Below are 19,426 nucleotides of genomic sequence, written 5' to 3' on the forward strand. Positions count from 1 at the left end.
TTTGTATTAATTCATCAGATTTTGTATAATGAATAATACACCTATTTCTCAACCACAATGAAATATACCTTCATGGGTTAGGCTTTTACCTTAGCTTATTACAGTTATTCATTCTAATCATAATATTAACATTTTCGTGTAATTGGAATTATCCACACTTTCATTTAGGGTAGTCTTCATTAGGTGTTCTTATTACTGTGATAAAATGCCACGACAAAAGAAACTTTGGAAGAAAGAGGTTTATTAAGTTTTCTGAATTCATAACAGAATATAGTTTTGAAGATCTCCATCATTCCATTAATTTTTGCTGATTTATACTTTATAATATAACTACCACATCTGTTTTCCTGTCAATCAGGCACTTGTGAATCAAGTGGCAGCAACTGTTGAAAATCGTTACACCAAAATTCTGCCAGCTGGTCAAGTTGTGTGTGGCGTTTTCACTAGGGATTATCGTCACGATGCCCTGAACTGCCAGGTTTGCCATACTACTTAATAAACTTGATATTAGATTATATAACAATGTTGTATTTTGCTTCGGTGAAAATATAAATTTGTTTACATTCTAAATAATGTAAAAAATAGAACTCATTTTCTTTAAAGATGCTTTCATTTTGATTTAAGATTTTAGTTTATAGTTAATTATCAAGTTGTTTTACAATGAGATTCAAAAGGATTCAAAGATCTTACCAAACTATGGAAACTTAGTGGACAGCAAAGTATTATCATAATTACTTTCTCTTGTTAAATATACTCATTTTAGTTAAAAGTAGTGTGTTGTAATTAATGAATGTGTTGTTAATAAAGTTTTAGTTTTCTTATTGAATTTTTAGATTAATAATTAGGATGAAATGAAAGATAAGACGTGTTTATACAACATTATATTGAAGATTTGGCAATGTATTACTGGAATTGCCTTTTAAAGAAATACCTTCCAACACAAATTCTTTGTTAGTGTTAGATTTGAAAGGAATCAAAATAGTTAAAATTAAGCCAAGTGGTGGTTGTACACATCTTTAATCTCAGCGCTTGGGAGACAGAGGCGGGTGGATCTCAGTGAGTTTGCGGACAGCCTGGTCTACAAAGTGAGTTCCAGAACAGTCAGGACTGTTACACAGAGAAACCTTGCTTTGAAAAACAAAAACAAAAAGAATGTTAAGATTAATGACTTTGATTTCTATATATTTTTCTTTTTAAAATATTTGTTTAATTAACATATTTTCATTTATTCCTTGAGAATTTTATATGTGTTTGAGGTGTATTAAGATCATATCCACCTACCCTGTTTTCTCCTTCTACCTCCCTTCCTTCCCCTCCATTCCACAGGCCTCCCAGTATCACGTCTCTTTCCCAGCAGCCACCACCTGCCAATAACTCCTCTGCGGGGGTGTGGCCTTGTGAGTGCTTCCTCATTCATGCTGGAATGTTGAATGATCTGCAGGTTTTGTACAGAGATAACCACAGTTACTATGAATGCAAGGGTGGAACTGCCAGGCCTGGTTCAGAAGACGGCAGTTCACAATACACGATGCCTTCCCCTGGCTCTCTATTCTTTCCATTTCCTTTCCTGTTTGTTATGTTTGGAAAGAGATCAAAATGTGTCCTATTCAGGGCTGGACACATTTTGAAGGCTCATTAACAAGAATCTGCACTTCAAATTTGATATTTTATTATTTTGTCCAGGAAAATTGAAATTTCATGTGGTTCAAACTATTACCACACGTGCAATGAATCCAATTCTTAGATGTAGTATCAGATCTTCATTATTAGAAGATACATTCATGAAGCTTTGCCTCATGTGATTTTATACCTATGCACATTCTAAGTGTTACTTCACACCCTACTGCTGTTTTTAGGTCCTTGTTACTGTGCCTGCCTGCTTTGAAATTCTGCTACTGGCTCCTCATCGCCAAAGCTGGGTAAAGAGGATCAGATACGTCATATTTGATGAGGTAGGTTTGATTTTACATCTCAGGCTAACTTCCTATTGTTCATAAATACTCTATGCCTTTGCTGCTTTGGAACATCTGCCCCTTGGATGGAGTCCAGATTGGATGCAATTCTCTTCTGACCATTTCTGTAGTAATAGGGGCGACGGCGGGGCTGCGTCCCCAGCACCCCGCCCGCACGGCTAGCTTTACCCGAAATAATTACACGGAAACTGTATTCTTTTAAACACTGCTTTGGCCCATTCCTATCTAGCCACTTCTAGGCTAATTCTCACATATTAATTTAGCCCATTTCTAATCATCTGTGTAGCACCCCTAGGTGCGCTTACCGGGAAGATTCTAGCCTAAGTCCATCCTGGGTCGGAGCTTTATACCGTGCGTCTTCCCTGGAGCAGGTAGCATGGCGTCTCTCCTGCGTCTGCTCTGGAGAGGAGAGCTGCGGAGTCTGACCTCACTTCCTCTTCCTCCCAGAGTTCTGTTCTGTTTACTCCACCCACCTAAGGGTGGGCCTATCCAATGGGCCTAGCAGTTTCTTTATTGCTTAGCCAATGAAATCAACAGATTGATATGACACTCCCACATCACTTCCCCTTTTTCTGTTTAAACAAAAAAAACGAAGGCTTTAACCTTAACATAGCAAAATTACATATAACAGTTATCAAGTAAAAGTTACATCAGAAACATTTATACATGTAACAAAATTGACCGTAAATCTCTATCAATAAAGCAAAATCTATACTAATGCAAATTATTTATGTCTATATCATATCCCCCTTTAAATGTAAAAGAACTTATAAACCATATTTGGGAACATGGGCGCAGTTTTTTTTCTCTCCAAACTGCTTCCTGCTGAATGGGGGCGTCGTTAATTAGGTCTTTCATGGTATAACCTGTGTGCTAGTTTCATCTCAGTTGGCAGTTGAGCAAAGCAATTTTCTGAAGATGTTCACAGCAACCCTTCAGGAGGACGTGGTCCATCATACCAAATCGGAATAGAAGAAATCCATAGAGTCTCATCCTCTGTGAAAACAAAAGAAGACTCTCTCCAAAGCATCATATCCTTAGACCCAAATTCTGAAATCGTAATACCCTTATATCCATTCTGGTTTAGCTTGGCAGCCCATGTAATGAAATGTCTCTCTGTACTTAGTTCCTTCACAGTCAAAAATTTTAAAGAAAACACAATGTGCATAATCCAGACTCTCTGTGAATTTTCCATTTTTACTTATTTTTACTCTATCATTTTACTTTATTCTGTCTCTTTAAAGACTTTACCTTTTATTTTTTAAACCATTAACTTTATTCTCTATATTCTTTTTCTTCTCTCTCCCAAGCCTATGTACATTCATCCAACAGTGTGACTCATTTAGTGGTCTGAATCTGTCCTATTGTGAATCTGCAAATTTTTACTATCCAGGAGCACTTTTGATTTGCGCCTTTAAATCACTAGGCGCTTAAGAATCTAAGCTGTGACATTCCTAGGTTAACTTTTTGCTTTTTGAGCATATATCTGTAGACCAAGCTGTCTTTGAACTCTCAGAGATCCGCCTGTCTCTGCCTCCCAGGCATTGGGATTAAAGGTGTTTGCTACTACACCTTGAACTCACAGAGATTTGTTTGTCTCTGCCTTTTAGGCACTGGGATTAAAGGCGTGTGCTACCACACCTTGAAGTCACAGAGGTTTACTTTAAGAATTTTAACTTTTAGTCTGCATATATTTTTAACACATTTTAAACCATTCAGAAATTTTCTCTGTCTTTGAATCTCTCTTTACTGTATATCTCTCTTTTTCTGACCACATGAGTCTTTAATTTACCAAGCAATCTCAGTAGGACTAAAGCCATGGCTTTGATGGCTGGATCCTTAGCTTTCCAGCCTCATGGCTGAGGTACTGGCTGTAGCCATGTTTATAGCCACACCTCTATGGCGTTTCAAGGTCCCTGCCAGCCAGCAAGCTACAACAGACAACACTCAAATCCTCTCTCGGTAGCCGGCCCTCCTGCCTCAAACAGTCAGAGTTTGCCCTGGCAGGATGGCCCAGAAAGCCGGCATTTTTAAATGCGCAGCTTTTTTCCTGCTGCGGCTGAAAACTGAAAAGCATGCCTTCAGCTTTTCATCAACACCGTTTAAGTGTTTGGTGGCAGGACCTCTTAATGAGCTGCAGGGTTTTGCAGCTAAAGCTGAGTCAGGAAGCTTCTCTTAGATGAGAGCGCTTACTTGCCTCTAGCAAGCAGAGTGGACCCAAGAAATTGCCATAAGAAACATGCTTTACTCTATTCTTTTCCAAGCTTTCTCAGGCTTTCTGTGGACTCAGTTAGCCACATGTCTGGGCGTCATTTGTAGTAATAAGGGCGGCGGCGGGGCTGCGTCCCCACACCCGGCCGCCCCCATGGCTAGCTTTACCCGAAATAATTACACAGAAACTGTATTCTTTTAAACACTGCTTTGGCCCATTCCTATCTAGCCTCTTCTAGGCTAATTCTCACATATTAATTTAGCCCATTTCTAATCATCTGTGTAGCGCCCCTAGGTGCGCTTACCGGGAAGATTCTAGCCTAAGTCCATCCTGGGTCGGAGCTTTATACCGTGCGTCTTCCCTGGAGCAGGTAGCATGGCGTCTCTCCTGCGTCTGCTCTGGAGAGGAGAGCTGCGGAGTCTGACCTCACTTCCTCTTCCTCCCAGAGTTCTGTTCTGTTTACTCCACCCACCTAAGGGTGGGCCTATCCAATGGGCCTAGCAGTTTCTTTATTGCTTAGCCAATGAAATCAACAGATTGATATGACACTCCCACATCACATTTCCCCAGCTAAACCATTCTCTTGGCTCACTTCTGTTGTGACTAAACAGTGTGTAATGGTGAGAGTTCTGTGTTGAAGGAGCTGCGGGCCTGCTTTACTTCCCGCACAGCTCCCGCATGGCTAGCTTTACACCAGAAATAACAACACACAAACTGTATTCATTTAAACACTGCCTGGCCCATTAGTTTCAGCCTCTTAACCCATTTCTAATCTGTGTAGCACCCCAAGGTGCGCTTACCGGGAAGATTCTAGCCTACGTCCATCCTGGGTTGGAGCTTCCTCATGTCTGCTTAGGAGAGGGGAGCATGGCGTTTGAGCTTGCATCCTCTTCCTCCCAGCATTCTGTTCTGTTTACTCCACCCACCTATCTTCTAACCTATGAGACCAAGCAGTTTCTTTATTGATTAACCAATGACCTTCCCACATCAGTTCTGCATGTATGAGGAACTGGTCTTCAATGGTGATGCTGTTGTGGAGGGAACAGAATTAAACTCATGACACAAAAATCAAAATCCAGTCCAGTCTCCAAAACAAAGGGTTTTATGCTCCAGCAAGTAATGAGAAAAGATTCTGTCTATCATTATCTTAAAGTAAAACAAATGATCTATTCAAATATGGTTCTAAAAGTATATTTTCTTTTTTCAGAGATCATATGTATTCTTTTTAATTTATTAGATTTTTAAAAACGAACAATCCAAATTCCCACTTTCTCCACTCCTCTCATTCCCTCCACACACCCTCCCACCCCACCCCCTCTAATCCTAAAGCACTTTGCTTTATGGAAGGTCCAAGGCCCTCCCTACTACATCTAGGCTGAGCAGGGTATACATCAAAAGAGAATAGGATCCCCAAAGCCAGTACATGCAGTCGAGAGTAATCCCAGTGCCACTGCCAGTGACCCCTCAGTATTCCCCAGCCATACAATTGTCACCCACATTCAGAGGGACTAGTATGGTCCTCTGCTTGTTCTTTCCCAGTCCAGCTGGAGTTGATGAGAAATACTTATGACCAAGTTAAGATTCTTACGTTATTTTAACTTGCCATTCTTAAAACTAACTTGTGAATTGAAAACATTCTTTTCTTTTGTAGGTACATTGTCTTGGTGGAGAAATTGGAGCAGAAATCTGGGAGCATCTCCTTGTCACAATCCGTTGTCCATTTTTGGCCCTTTCAGCTACCATAAGCAACCCCCAGCATCTTACTGAGTATGGATTAGGTTCTATTTTGTATAGAATGTTTATTTATTGTGATAGTTTGAATTTCGTAATCTTTTATGGGGCTTAGGTCTCATTTTCTGGTTCACTCATAGCACTACCTGAATTCAAGCTACTGTCTGTTTAGTTCTTTCTGATAAGTCTTGGCTACTCTCTACAAAGAAATACCCAGCTGATGCTGTTTGTCAATTACTCTTCAAAGACTTCTATTACACAGTTCCCACATTTTAATGACTCTGTAGCGTTTAATACCAAAGACTGGGACTAAGCACTTGAAACATGAACCATTGGGCACAATACTTATTAAAATAATAACTAATATATTTATTTTTAAAGGTGGCTCCAGTCAGTAAAGAGGTACTGGAAACAAGTAGACAGTGCAATGGGGAAAAGAACTTTTTCCAAAAGAAATTCTGTCTCCCGTGGCAGTCATCATGAAGACCAAGGGCAAACCAGACAGTCATACAAAGTTAGACTTGGTATGTATGCTCTGTGTAGTGGTATAGCCTTGTTTTTGTTTGGTTTGGCTATTTGCTTTAAAAGTATTCCATTCACCACATTTCTGATAATTTGGAAATCTCACTCTTCCCCTTTCAGTGATCTACGGAGAGAGATACAATGACCTGGAGAAGCACATATGTTCTGTGAGACAGGGTGACGTATGCTTTGAATATTTTCACCCATGTGCTGCACTAACCATAGATCATGTAAGTAACGACCTTTGCCACAGTTGTTCCAAGGAACAGCACTGTCTGGCTAACAGCTGAAAATATAATGCTGTGTAGAATGCAACTGAAGTGCAGCCTGATGCTGGAATGCAGAGGGAATACTAAACTTTTGGTTTAAAATATGAACAACAGTGTTCTCGTTTCTTCAGTTTCTCAATGTCATGATACTATCAGAATCCTCAAAGTTTAAAAATTATTAAACACTTTTACTTGATGATTTTGTTACTCTGGGGACATTATTTCTGTTCATTTTCCTTTTATCCCCCTTTGTTAAGCACCCATGTCTGCCTGGCTCTCTTAAGTAACCCACGTCTTCACCACTAATGGAGTGTCGAGGCCAGTGCTTACCCTTTCCTCTCAGTGCTGCTACAGCCTTATGTGGAAAAGCCTCACACACAAAAACATGACTAATGTGTATGATCTTAAATAGGAACACCTGCTTCCCATTGCCATGACAATAAAGTTATGACTGTTTGGTAATAACTCAGCAATCATGGACATTTAAATAGTGTCCACAAGGCTGTTGAATGGTTAGTGGGTGATAATTTCTTCATTTCATGCATATACCTTTCTTCCTTTTTTCTTCTAAAACCTTGAAAGGTTCATTCAAACTTTCATTGGCGCTTAAAATAATAGATATTTCTTTCTCTTTCCTCCAAGACTTGAAAAATGAAGCATATTCTACATTCTGATACTATATTATGGCTCCTTAATTTTAATTCTATTCGTTAAAAGGCTTAGATGCCAGAAAATGGAAAGATCTTCCATGCTCTTGGGTAGGTAGAATTAACATACTAAAAATGACAACTTACCAAAAAGCAATTTAAAGATTCAATGCAATGCCTATCAAAGTCCCAGAAAAATTCTTCACAGACTTTGAAAGAACAATATTCAACTTCAGATGGAAAAAACAACAACAAAAAAGAGCAGAATAGCCAAAGTAATCTTATAAAATAAAGGAACTTCTGGAGGCATCACAATCTCTGACTTCAAACTCTACTACAGAGCTGTAATGAAAACAACCTAGTATTGACATAAGAACAGACAGGAGGGCCAATGGAATCCTTGTCTTTTAGTGTTCTGAAATAATGACTGCATTATAAATCTCATGTCTCTCCAGTTACTACCACATTGCTGTGTGAATACTAGCTGTTTTTAAAGGGTAGCTGGTTGAAATTATGTTTTTAAAATAGTCACACATTTCACATCTTTTAAGCACCACAATTGTATGATGGAGGTCCCACTACAGTTTCATTTTACAAATAATGGAAGTGAGACATGGCCAACTCTGTCACTATGATACCACTAAGTAAATGCTGTAATTCATTCATTGTCTCAGAATCATTGATTAATTTTGTGTTGAATATGAAAGCTTTGTCTATAATACATACTGATGCATCATGTATATCATGTTCACATGCTCATATATGTAATATGTTCACATATATATCATTTATATATGAGCACCACGTGACAGTATTTGGCTGTGTATTGCAATGACTTCTAAAGGCAATAAAATAAATTTGAATATGGAGTTTTTCTAGGAAAATGTTTCTGAAGAAAGTTTTTCTTATAAGTGATAATATCCCAATTTAAACTCCAAATTCAACTGAAATAGGGAAGAAATTCATTGCCTCAATTAATACTAAGAATATAGAATTAATACTAAGAATATGTTAATTCAGTCATCAATAACAAAGAAATCCATTTGTTGCCTCCCTGTCTTCTTATCTTCTTTTTCCCTTCTTTCCTTCCTTGTGTCCTCACACCCTTGATGATAACTATACATGGTGAGACATTCTTAGCATTATCCAGTGTCTTTAAAAATAGCTAAAAATTACTAGTTTTGTGTAAAGTGATTAAGGCATGATATCTTTAAACAGCTTCAAGTATACTGGTTCAGAGTTTGCTCCAAGTGCCTCCTTCTCTTCTTGGTAGCTATTAATGGAGTAACTGAAAAGCAATAGATTGGTTACAGTGTGGTCTGACCCTATGTGACTTCTATAAAGGTCAAGCTGTTGTCTTAAGATTTGGTAGCAAATATATAGAGTAAATGCTAGGCTTAGTATTGTTCAATAAATTTTACCAACCACTTTCATAGCATGTACTTATATAGGTCATTTCCTATAGAACAAAATTAGAGAAGAGTATAAATTCTAAATGTGTAAAAATATGGATATTTTCTATTATACTTAGATTAAATGAAAGAACTAAGTGGCTTAGAATATCCCAAAATGTGATAAATTGTAGCAACATAAAGAGAAGAATCATTTAACTGTCTGTTTCCTTTATGGCTATATCAGAAAAATTATTTCCCAAAGTAGGAATAAGAGAGTACAAATGAGCTGTCCTTAACCCCACAGAAGCAAGAGATCACCAGTGAGGGATTGCCCTCAGCCATGTATGTCTTGTTTCTGGCAAACTGAAGCCTTGTTTGACCTTTGTCATCAGTTACCATGCCATCCAGGCACAGCTGCTGCTTGCTGTCTGGAGAGCTGTGAGCCCTGGGAAACACGTGAAATAACACTTCCATCTCTTGCTCAGTGTGGACTGAATGTGAAGAACACAGGTGGCATAGGAACTCTTGTATTTACAAATAAACAAAAAGATAGAATACCACTATATCGTGATTTACTGTTACTATATCGTGATTTACTGTTACTTCTTTGTTCTCTGCTTAGTTTGGTTTAGGTTTTTGTTTTTTTTTTTTTGTTTGTTTTTTGTTTTGCCAGTTTGCCAGTTTGAATCAAACAACTAGATTGAGTCCTAGCTTGGACCATAGAATTGTTAAATTCCTTAATACTTTTGAAGCATGAAATTATTTGATAAACCATATCTGTGTCAGACATATGGCTAAGATTCATATCTATTACCTAGTTCATTTCTCGCAGCAAATGAGTGACAAGGACAAAACTAATATTTTATTTTAGAAATTAGGAAACTGAACTCTATGGAAAAGGGTAAGAAACTTAAGCATCCCTAAGACTTTGACCCCACAGAAGATATGTATTTGAAAACTTATGTGTATTCTTGAATTAATTTTTATTTCATTTTAGTTTTACTGCAAAAGTAATGATTCTCAAGTGATAACTGAGAAGAGAACACAAAGCTAGCTTTGGGGGTGGGGACAGATGGATGTCTTTGCAGCTAAGAGGACCTTGCAGAAGACCTGAGTTTATTTCCCAGCATCCACACTGGGTGATTCACAACAGCTTATAACTCTAGCTCCAGGGGATCTGCCACCCACTTTTGGCCTGGGGTAAGGGGCAGAACCTCCCCCATAAGCACATAATTTAAAAAAATTATTTATTTATATATTTATTTATTTAAGATTTCTGCCTCCTCCCTGCCACCGCCTCCCATTTCCCTCCCTCTTCCCCAATCAAGTCCCCCTCCCTCATCAGCCCGAAGAGCAATCAGGGTTCCCTGCCCTGTGGGGAGTCTAAGGACCACCCACCTCCATCCAGGTCTAGGAAGGTGAGCATCCAAACTGCCTAGGCTCCCCCAAAGCCAGTACATGCAGTAGGATCAAAAACCCATTGCCATTGTTCTTGAGTTCTCAGTAGTCCTCATTGTCCGCTATGTTCAGCGAGTCCGGTTTTATCCCATGCTTTTTCAGACCCAGGCCAGCTGGCCTTGGTGAGTTCCCGATAGAACATCCCCAATGTCTCAGTATGTGGGTGTACCCCTAGCGGTTAAAAGACAATCATCTTAATGCAATCTTCACCATTTTTAACATTTATTGATCAAAGCATTTCCTATAAATATTCAAACCCTGTAGGTAAAATAAAATATTAATAAGTTTGATTTTATTTTAATCATAGATTGAAAAGTATGGATTCCCTTCTGACCTTGCCTTTTCACCTCGAGAAAGCATCCAGCTATATGACGCTATGCTTCAAGTCTGGAAGAGTTGGCCCCAGGCCCAGGTAAAGAATCTTCATGGAATCCATGCTGTTATGGTAGAGCCCTCATTGCTGTTCAGAAACACAGGGTCACCATTTCCACCACTTACATTTCGTGATTTAAAATGATTAGCCGATTACCTTATACCTTCTCAATTAAATTGACTAGAAATGGTGTTTTATGTTAATTCCTGAAAATGCCTCTTCTTTCTCCTTCCCAGACAGTGTGGTATCTGGGTCTCCTTTCCCACTCTGGTTTTCTACTCCTCAGATCCTTTTCTTCTCATATTGTTCTCTGTGTTCTGAGTGCTGGTTGCTTTCCCTGGAAGCCTTTTTGCTCTGTTGTTTTGCCTTTGAAGAGTTCAAACATAGTTCTATATACTAGAAGGAATGGGTAGGTAAGAGAATCTTAGCTGCTTGTAGTCTAAGAGATCATAAAACTGTCAATGAAAAATATAATTGAGAAATGCTGTTAGGTTTTCTGGCGTTATTTTTATAGAATTCCATGGTCTTTCTTTTCCAGAACCTGTGTCCAGAGAACTTCACTCATTTAAAGAACAAAATAGTCATTAAAAAGTCGGATGCTAGGAAATATGAGGAGAGCTTAAAGGAAGAATTCACAAACTGGATTAAAAATGGGAATGAGGAGCAGGTAATTTCACGCATTTTGTTTTCCTGAGTTGTGTCATTCACCCAACAATACCATATCTCTCCCTTGTAGTTTTCAATGTTTATTTAGACCTTTAAGTTTGACTTGATATGTAGTTAGTGGTTCTGAGAGAGAGAGAGAGGGAGAGAGAGAGAGAGAGAGAGAGAGAGAGAGAGAGAGAGAGAGAGAGAGAGAGAGAGAGAGAGAGAGAGAAAACATTTTTTTTCTCTCTTCTCTAGAGTGCCCTAAAACTTGGCAAGAGACTATGGGTTCTTCATGAATTTGATGGCAGATGCAAGACAATACAGGGCTCATGTTTGGGATTATTATTGATGGTTTTAGCAGCGTAGAGATGGGACTCAAGTAGCTGAAACACATTTTTACTTTTCATCCCTTCTTAGTTTTGGAGTTTAATTCTCTTTAAAAATCACTGTTTGAGAATTTCATGTACATGTGTATAAAGTTTTCAAATCCACTCCCCAGCTCTCTCCTCCCAGTCCTCCCATATTCCTCCTATCATTTCCCTTTCAACTTCACATGGTCTTTCCTAAACTCAATGCTTCCAGTATGTGAGTGGGTGTGGGGCCGTCCACTGGAATGTAGGCAGCCTATCAGCATATGAAGAACACTGAGTGTCCCCTTCCACAGCAGCCATCTTTGGCAGTGGCTCCTCAGCTAGGGTGAGACTCTGTGAGCCCTTCCTCATTTATGCTGAAATTACTTCAGGACTGACCTTATGAGCTCCTTTGCAGGTATCCACACCGCTGTAAGCTCATGTGCTCCATGTCCCTGTCATGCAGCTGTCCTTGGGGTTTTATTCTTTATGCTTTTTATTTTACATTTTAAGAACTATCCAAGTACTAGAGTCTAATCTGGAAATATATGCTTACACATTTATTTTGTTTAAGCTTATGGTCTTAATTTATCATCAAAAATTGAGATTCGCAATTTTTTTAAATAGCATACATGATATTTTTTTTTCATGTGATCTCTCCCCACCTCATAACTTGATTTGTTCTTTCTTTCAATTGGAAACCTGCTATAGTTAGGTTACATTTCCCTGTGCTTATCTGGTCATTCAGAACCTCTTAGTCAGGTTGGCTGTGCTTGCCTCTGCTGCATGGAGGGGGCTCCTTTCTCCTGCTACAGTGGAAACAGCACCACTAACTGAAAAATCCTTTTCGTCTTGCGAGATTTGTGTTGTCGCTAACAATTGCAGGTGTGGTGTAGAGTACATCAGAAGTTTGTTATTAAGTCTGTGGTTTGTGTGTGTCCTTACTGTGGCTCAACACACCCTTGTCATCTATTCTCCTGGGATTAGTTTGAAGAACAACAAAAATAAAGATTAAACAATAATAAAAAGAGTTTAGTCCGAGTGGCCATTCCTCTCTTTGCTATGCACATTTTAATACAAACGCTTTCTGTTCTCTGTCACAGGCCAGAATGGTGCTGCAGAAACTGAGTCCCAATTTCCATGATTACTCAGGACGGATGCTGGACTTCTTTCCACATCTTGTTGAGAAGCTCAGGGAAATGGATAAGTTGCCTGCACTGTTCTTTTTGTAAGTTATTTGGCATTGTGACATAATCTGTGTTAGGCTCCTTCCTTTAATGTGGAAGAAATGATATACATGTTACTGCTATGGCCTAGTATTCATTACTATAAGAAGTGCTCATTCATTTGTCAAAATCATATGACTTATTTAAAATCACAAAATTTTCTTTTTCTACTTTTTGTTGTTCTGGCTCTGTTTGTTTGTTTGAAACAGGATCTTGGTATGTGTCAAGGCCTGCTTTCCTGCCTCAGCTTCCCCACTGCTGGAAGTGTAGACATGCATTTACCATTATGCCCAGTTTTAGTTAAGTTCTTAAAAATATTTTCAGTGTTCTTGTTGGGGAAAATGCCCGCTTGTTCATCCCGGCCACCTGGCTAGCTTAGCCCCAAAATAACCACACAGAAACTGTGTTAATTAAATTACTGCCTGGCCCATTAGCTCTAGTTTCTTACTGGTTAATTCTTACATCTTAATTTAATCCATTTCTACGAATCTGTGTATTGTCGTGTAGCAGTGGCTTACTGGGTAAAATTCCCAATGTCTTTCTCCAGTGGATCCATGGCATCTCCCTGACTCTGCTTCCTTTCTCCCAGAATTCAGTTCTGTCTTCCCCGCTTACCTAAGTTCTGCCCTACCAATAGGCCATGGCTGTTTCTTTAATCATTAACCAATGAAAGAAGCACATAGACATAAGGACCTCCCACACCATTTCCCCTTTTCTATTTAAACAAAAAGGAAGGTTTTAAGATAGTAAAATTACAAATAACAAAACAGTTATCAAGAAAGAATTGCAGTTACAGTATTTATATCTACTTTATCTTTTATCTTCAATAAAGAAAAGTATAACTATCTATTCTTTAACTCCATCAAAGACTCCAGAAGGATATAATATTACCTAAATAAACAGGTTTTACATGGATTTAGCTAGCATATGTTGGAGCTCCAGTTGTTGAGGGAAAGGCCTGCTTGTTTATCCTGGCTGCCTGGCTAACTTAGCCCCGAAATAATTACATAGAAATTATATTAATTAAATTATTGCTTGGTGCATTAGCTCTAGTTTATCTTTGGTTAATTCTTACACCTTAATTTGACCCATGTCTATTCATCTGTGTATTGCCACCTGGCAGTGGCTTACTGGGTAAAATTCCCAGTGTCTGTCTCTGGCGAATCCATGATGTCTCTCTGACTCTGCTTTCTTTCTCCCAGAATTCTATTCCATATTCCTCTCCTACCTAAGTTCTGCCCTATCAACAGGTCATAGCAGTTTCTTTATTCATTAAACAATGAAAGTAACACATAGATAAAAGGACCTCCTACACCATGTTCTAGTAATTTTTCTTCATTAAATTTGATACCTTATGTTTTATACTATAAGCTATTATGTTTGTTTGTTATAGGTTTAAATAATAATTTTCAGTACAGCTCTTGGTTCTTCACAGAACCCATTGAACATAGCCATCAGTATTGCTATCCCACACAAAATTTAAGTTTTTGTAATATGCTTCAATATAGATTGATGAAATATTTTGGTAATTTAAATTAATTTTAATGATAAATATGACCTAGAGCCAGTGATATCTTACCAAATTTCATATTATAGAATGTAATAACTTAAAATTGAACATACTACTTTAATGGATCTAATTCTAATAAAATGGCACAAAGAATAATTTAATTAGTGGATAAAGGTATACAAATTAACCATTTATCTATGTAACAATAAGAGAAAACTTTACTTACTGGAGAAAATTTCAAATTATTCTCAAGCTATAGAATCATCAAATAAATAAAACCATTGTATTATAAAGTTCAATACTTATGAACATTTACAGAAACATATAGTAATGAATCCTCATTAGTGACAGAAACTCAGAAACAATGGTAGCAGGTGATGCAAGGTCCTATTTTATTATTTTCTGAGACTGCAGTAAAGTTCTCCTTTTGCCTTTGTATGTAGGAAATAGAAAACTTTTTTCTATGCCATGAAAACTTTATATAGCTCTTTTTGCTTCACTTCCAAGTACAGCGATATTAGAAGCAAGAGCCATTCTCTATGTATATGTCTGAGAACTTAACTGCAGTCTTGAAATCAGAAAACAATACTTTATCATTTATATATTCACATGCATATGAGGATATACAATTTTTCCTCTGTCTTGTTGAAAGAATTAAATTGGTCAATAGGTGAGAAGCACACGTGGTGATTTAGAATAAATAGTACATGGCAAGGGAGCTTCATAAGGAAATGAAGACCCAATGACATTATAAATAGACACTTCACCCTGGACTGAACAATGCACAAAGTTGTAAAACCGTGACATGGTGAATGGTCATGTGCCATTGTAGGTAATGATAGAGGGGAATGACTGCATGACTTCCGTTATGCAATGATTTGTACGTATCTAACACAAAATTCAATCAGTCCAAACCATCAAGATGCTGGATGTGGGAATCCCCTAACAAATACACACACAGACAAATTGACTACATTCTGGACAGCAAGAAACTTTTATCTAGCATGCAAAACAGCTGGTCATTTCCTGGTGCTGACTTTCGGTCAGATTACCAACTTGTTATGGTCAACATTCAACTGAAACTTAGGAGAAGCTTGCCAGGTAAGACGAACAGGAAGATCAATTGTGAACAACTATGAATCCAGTTGTACAGAGAGAGTATAAGAGAACTGTTGAAATAAAAGATGAGGGAACTCATTAAACAACCCTTTACAAATGTAGAAAGCAAATGGGAGAACATCAAAAGAGCTATACAGGAGGCTTCTAAGTAGATGATGGATCATGCAGAAAGGGCAACACCAGTAGAATGACTTACTGCAGAGATAGATGCATGGAAGGGAAAAGAAGAGCAAAAAGGATTGAGAGCTGTATACATATATATATGTACATATATGTATACATATAGAAGGTATATGCAAAGAGGTCAAAGTGGCTAGACTCCATAATAAAGCACATCTTGTCATCTATGTCAGCATAACTTTTGGATATGCCCCTCAGATTCCAGTGATTAAAGATGGACAAGGTCATCTATTAACAGAACCAGGGGAAATAAAACAAAGAAACTATACTTTGACACCCTATACAATGACCCTAAAGCTGTCATGTATATTACAATGAGAAAAACTTTGGCAGCCACTCAAACATCAGAGATGATGAGGAAATATTTAATATTGACATGAGCAAAATAGAAAAAAACTATTAAGAGAGCAAATAACAGAAAGAGCCCAGGAGGGGACTGGATGACTTCATAGTAGAGGAGTTGGCAGTGGCTACAATGGGCTCGTGGGCTGAGGCACTTTCAGACTCTTCAGGGAGATATGGGAACATGAAGTGATTCCCACAGAATGGAAGCACCGAGTCATAATTCACATATACAAGAAGAAGGACAAGCTAGACTGCTCAAATTACAGGAGCATTAGTTTGTTATGCCACAGCAGCAAGAGCTTCTCCTCCTCCATTTTCCTGCAAAGGATCAAGGGCAGAAGAGAGAGGAAATCCTAGCAGAGACCCAGGGCACATTCAGAGCTAATAGGAGCACAATAGATCAGATCTTCACTTTGAGGAAACTAGCAGAAAGATATGAAGAATTTGGAAAAGACTTATAAGTTGGTTACATTGACTTCAGAGAGGTATTCAATAGCATTTGGAGGGAAGGACTTTGGGAAACAATGAGGTTCTAAAGGTACCCAGATAAAATCATAAGAATACTAGTGCGTTCATAAGGTATCAAAATATGACAAGTAAAATTCTATGTGTGGAATTCATACCTTTTAAAGGAATAAAGGATTATTATATAAGATAAACTATGAAAATCCTTTCTTACACGCAGTGTGATAGTTAATCTTTAGTGACTTATCATATAGTGATAGCCCCAACAGTCTGTCCCTGATGTCTGGAAAAAAGAGTGTGGACTGTGTTTAGAGGTTGGAAATGTTAATATGTGCCTAAGGGCATACATTTCAAGGGCAGGCCTCAGCATAAATTTTACTGCTCTCCCCTTTAGCCTTATCATTGATGGACAACTATTCCATGACTGTAACTATACTGAGAATCTTGGTGAAACTAAATAAAATTAAAAAGGCATGAGTGTGTAGTTCAGTGGTACAAAATATTAATCGCTGATGTGCAATTTCTAGGTCATTTTCATTCTATGTAATTCTTTATCAGAGAGGCATAAGAAGCACAGTTATTTTCAACTAATATAGATTTTTGAAAAGAGATACACTATGACAGAAATGACCGGAACCTGCATGATATAAAAAATAATACCATAATAACACCACCAGAGATGAGGATAAGAAGACACACTCTGATACATCCATGCTGTGTATACTCATGTGTAGACCCCTTAATCTATATTTCCATTTTCTCATCTGTGGTACAGAAATGACAGCGTTGAATTAATGTTTGATATAATTGTTGTTGTTTCAAATGATCTAGGGGATTATATAATTAAAAGGAGGGTTCAGAGAGAGATATCTAACTGGGAATGCCATTGGCTTTTGATACTTTAAAGCCTGATCCTAGTTGAACACCTCCTGTGACAAGGCTGCATCTCCTAATCCTTCCCAAATACAGACTTTGTATTCAAATACATGAGCCTGTGGGGACCATTCTCAAGTCAAACCACCAAACAGGGCCACTGAGGTCAAGCCTTGAAGTCTTGGAGCTAATCCTGCTTTCTGTTTGTGTTCTGCTTCCTGACTATAGATACGATGTGACTAGCTACCTCTTACTTTTTTGCCATGCTTACTCTTATCCCAGTATAAGTAACTGTGTCCTTTCAAACTGTGAACCCGTTTAAACCCTTCCATAACTACTTCTTCTCAGCCATTGTTTATAGCCATGAGAAATGTAACACACAACCAGAAAAGATAGAGAAACTGAATCTTACTATAATATATCTTTAAATACATATTTGTTTGCTTCCAGATTTAAATTAAATTCTGTAGAAGGATGTGCTGAGAATGCTTGCGATTTCCTAGAGGTGAAAGAGGAAAAGAAAAGGCCTCCCAAAGCTGATAAGGAAGCTCATGTCATGGCTAACAGACTTCGAAAAGTTAAAAAATCTTTGGAGAAACAACAAAAGATAGGGTAAGTGTTTCACTAAGCAAATTGCCACATTAGGGTTTGTAAAACCCAAATGTCCTAGTAGGAACATGCATTGAAACTGTTTTGTAATGAAGTTCTAATTCCTGCTTGGTTGTTTCTGTTTTTAAATTTCAGAGGGATAATTGTTTGAAGATAGGTGACTTGCATCACATATTCCTTACTTGCATAGAACAGTTTAATTTTATGTTTGTTTAAAGCAGGTCTAGATTCTACCAGTCTGTGTGTATTATAGAACTTGATATGATCATCCCACGTTGTCCATGCAACTCTGCCTCGACTCATGGCTCATTACCACCGTGTGAGCCATAGAGTGAGTTTTAGATTGGATCACAACACCATTTTTACCCTTGGAATGTCATTGCTTTCAGTGTGTAGCTAAAATGTGTCCTGCCTTGGTCTTCTCCACTTTCAGTGACTATGTTGTTTGGAAACTCCTATCCTCCTTATGATCACAGAGGTCTTTATGGACTTGAGACTCTCCAACTTCACTACTCTCCAACTTAGCTACCTGTGCTGAATAAACTTTGAAATCAGTTAAAATTCCCCATGTTTGGTATTCTTTTTTCTGCCGTCTATCTGATGGGGTCTAACTTTTGCTGTTGACTATTCAACAATTTGGGGTTATGTTTTTACTATTTTACATGTGTTTTCTGCCACTTCCCTTTTAGGATATTATGGTTCTGTTCACTTCATTTATTCTTATATCTCTGTCTTTCTATGGGCACAAATATCTGCCTCTTCAGTATTTCACTATTATTGTTTGTATCATCTGTTCTCATAAATTTGTTATCTGTTCTTACATTCCTGAACTTGAACTTATACTTTTTTATGTTCTGTTTTCTTTATTAGGAGATAGATTATTCTGTATTTTAAAAATATATACAGTGGCCATTGGGAAACACTACATAAAAAATGTCACATTCATAATAGCTTCATTTTGAGGGATCGTAGGCCCCAGGGGCTGATGAGCAAACACATTGGGGGAAAAAACTGAGTTATGATAATATAAATTCATGAAGCAGTATTTCTGAGATTTTTGTAGAGATTGACTGCAAATGCTGATTTCTTGTAATATTATTCTTGTAAAGAGATGAAAAAAGCCAAAAGCCTTCCAGAAGATTGGATCAAAGCATCATGAGTGAAGCTGAACGCGATTACCTCCTGAAGAGTCTGGAGAAAAATCTGGAGATTCCCCAGGACTGCACGTATGCTGATCAAAAAGCAATAGATGATAAGGTCCGCACCCAGAAGGGACCAGTGCTCCCAGAGTGTAGGCTTTTTCCATGTAGGCAGTGTTGGCCATACTGCAGGCAATTGCTACCATAACTGAAGTCTCTATGAACTGGAGATGTAGCAGACAGGAACTTTTGCTGCATACAGCATTCAAGGGCCTTCCTAATCTTAGGATAGGATTAGAATTCGTAGACTGATTGTGTCTCAACAGGTCACCTAAATGTCTGTTTTTGCATGGTATCTTCTATAAAAGCCTGTATAATGTCAG

The 19,426-nt window shown here is 38.0% G+C and overlaps 1 protein-coding gene across 1 annotated transcript in view; it reads left to right on the forward strand.

Annotated features, from left to right (window-relative positions):
- Nucleotides 1-19,426, forward strand: part of LOC142857842 (putative ATP-dependent RNA helicase DDX60) — a 90,106-nt gene that overhangs the window by 44,726 nt on the left and 25,954 nt on the right. The window contains exons 18-27 of the mRNA XM_075986864.1: nucleotides 359-478; nucleotides 1,857-1,952; nucleotides 5,837-5,952; nucleotides 6,298-6,440; nucleotides 6,559-6,668; nucleotides 10,514-10,618; nucleotides 11,118-11,246; nucleotides 12,681-12,805; nucleotides 17,746-17,907; nucleotides 19,014-19,161. Of these exons, the coding sequence (XP_075842979.1) occupies nucleotides 359-478; nucleotides 1,857-1,952; nucleotides 5,837-5,952; nucleotides 6,298-6,440; nucleotides 6,559-6,668; nucleotides 10,514-10,618; nucleotides 11,118-11,246; nucleotides 12,681-12,805; nucleotides 17,746-17,907; nucleotides 19,014-19,161 (1,254 nt within the window). The remainder of the gene's footprint in view (nucleotides 1-358; nucleotides 479-1,856; nucleotides 1,953-5,836; nucleotides 5,953-6,297; nucleotides 6,441-6,558; nucleotides 6,669-10,513; nucleotides 10,619-11,117; nucleotides 11,247-12,680; nucleotides 12,806-17,745; nucleotides 17,908-19,013; nucleotides 19,162-19,426) is intronic.

Source organism: Microtus pennsylvanicus, chromosome 9, assembly GCF_037038515.1.
Source record: "Microtus pennsylvanicus isolate mMicPen1 chromosome 9, mMicPen1.hap1, whole genome shotgun sequence".
NCBI classification, from domain to species: Eukaryota; Metazoa; Chordata; class Mammalia; order Rodentia; family Cricetidae; genus Microtus; species Microtus pennsylvanicus.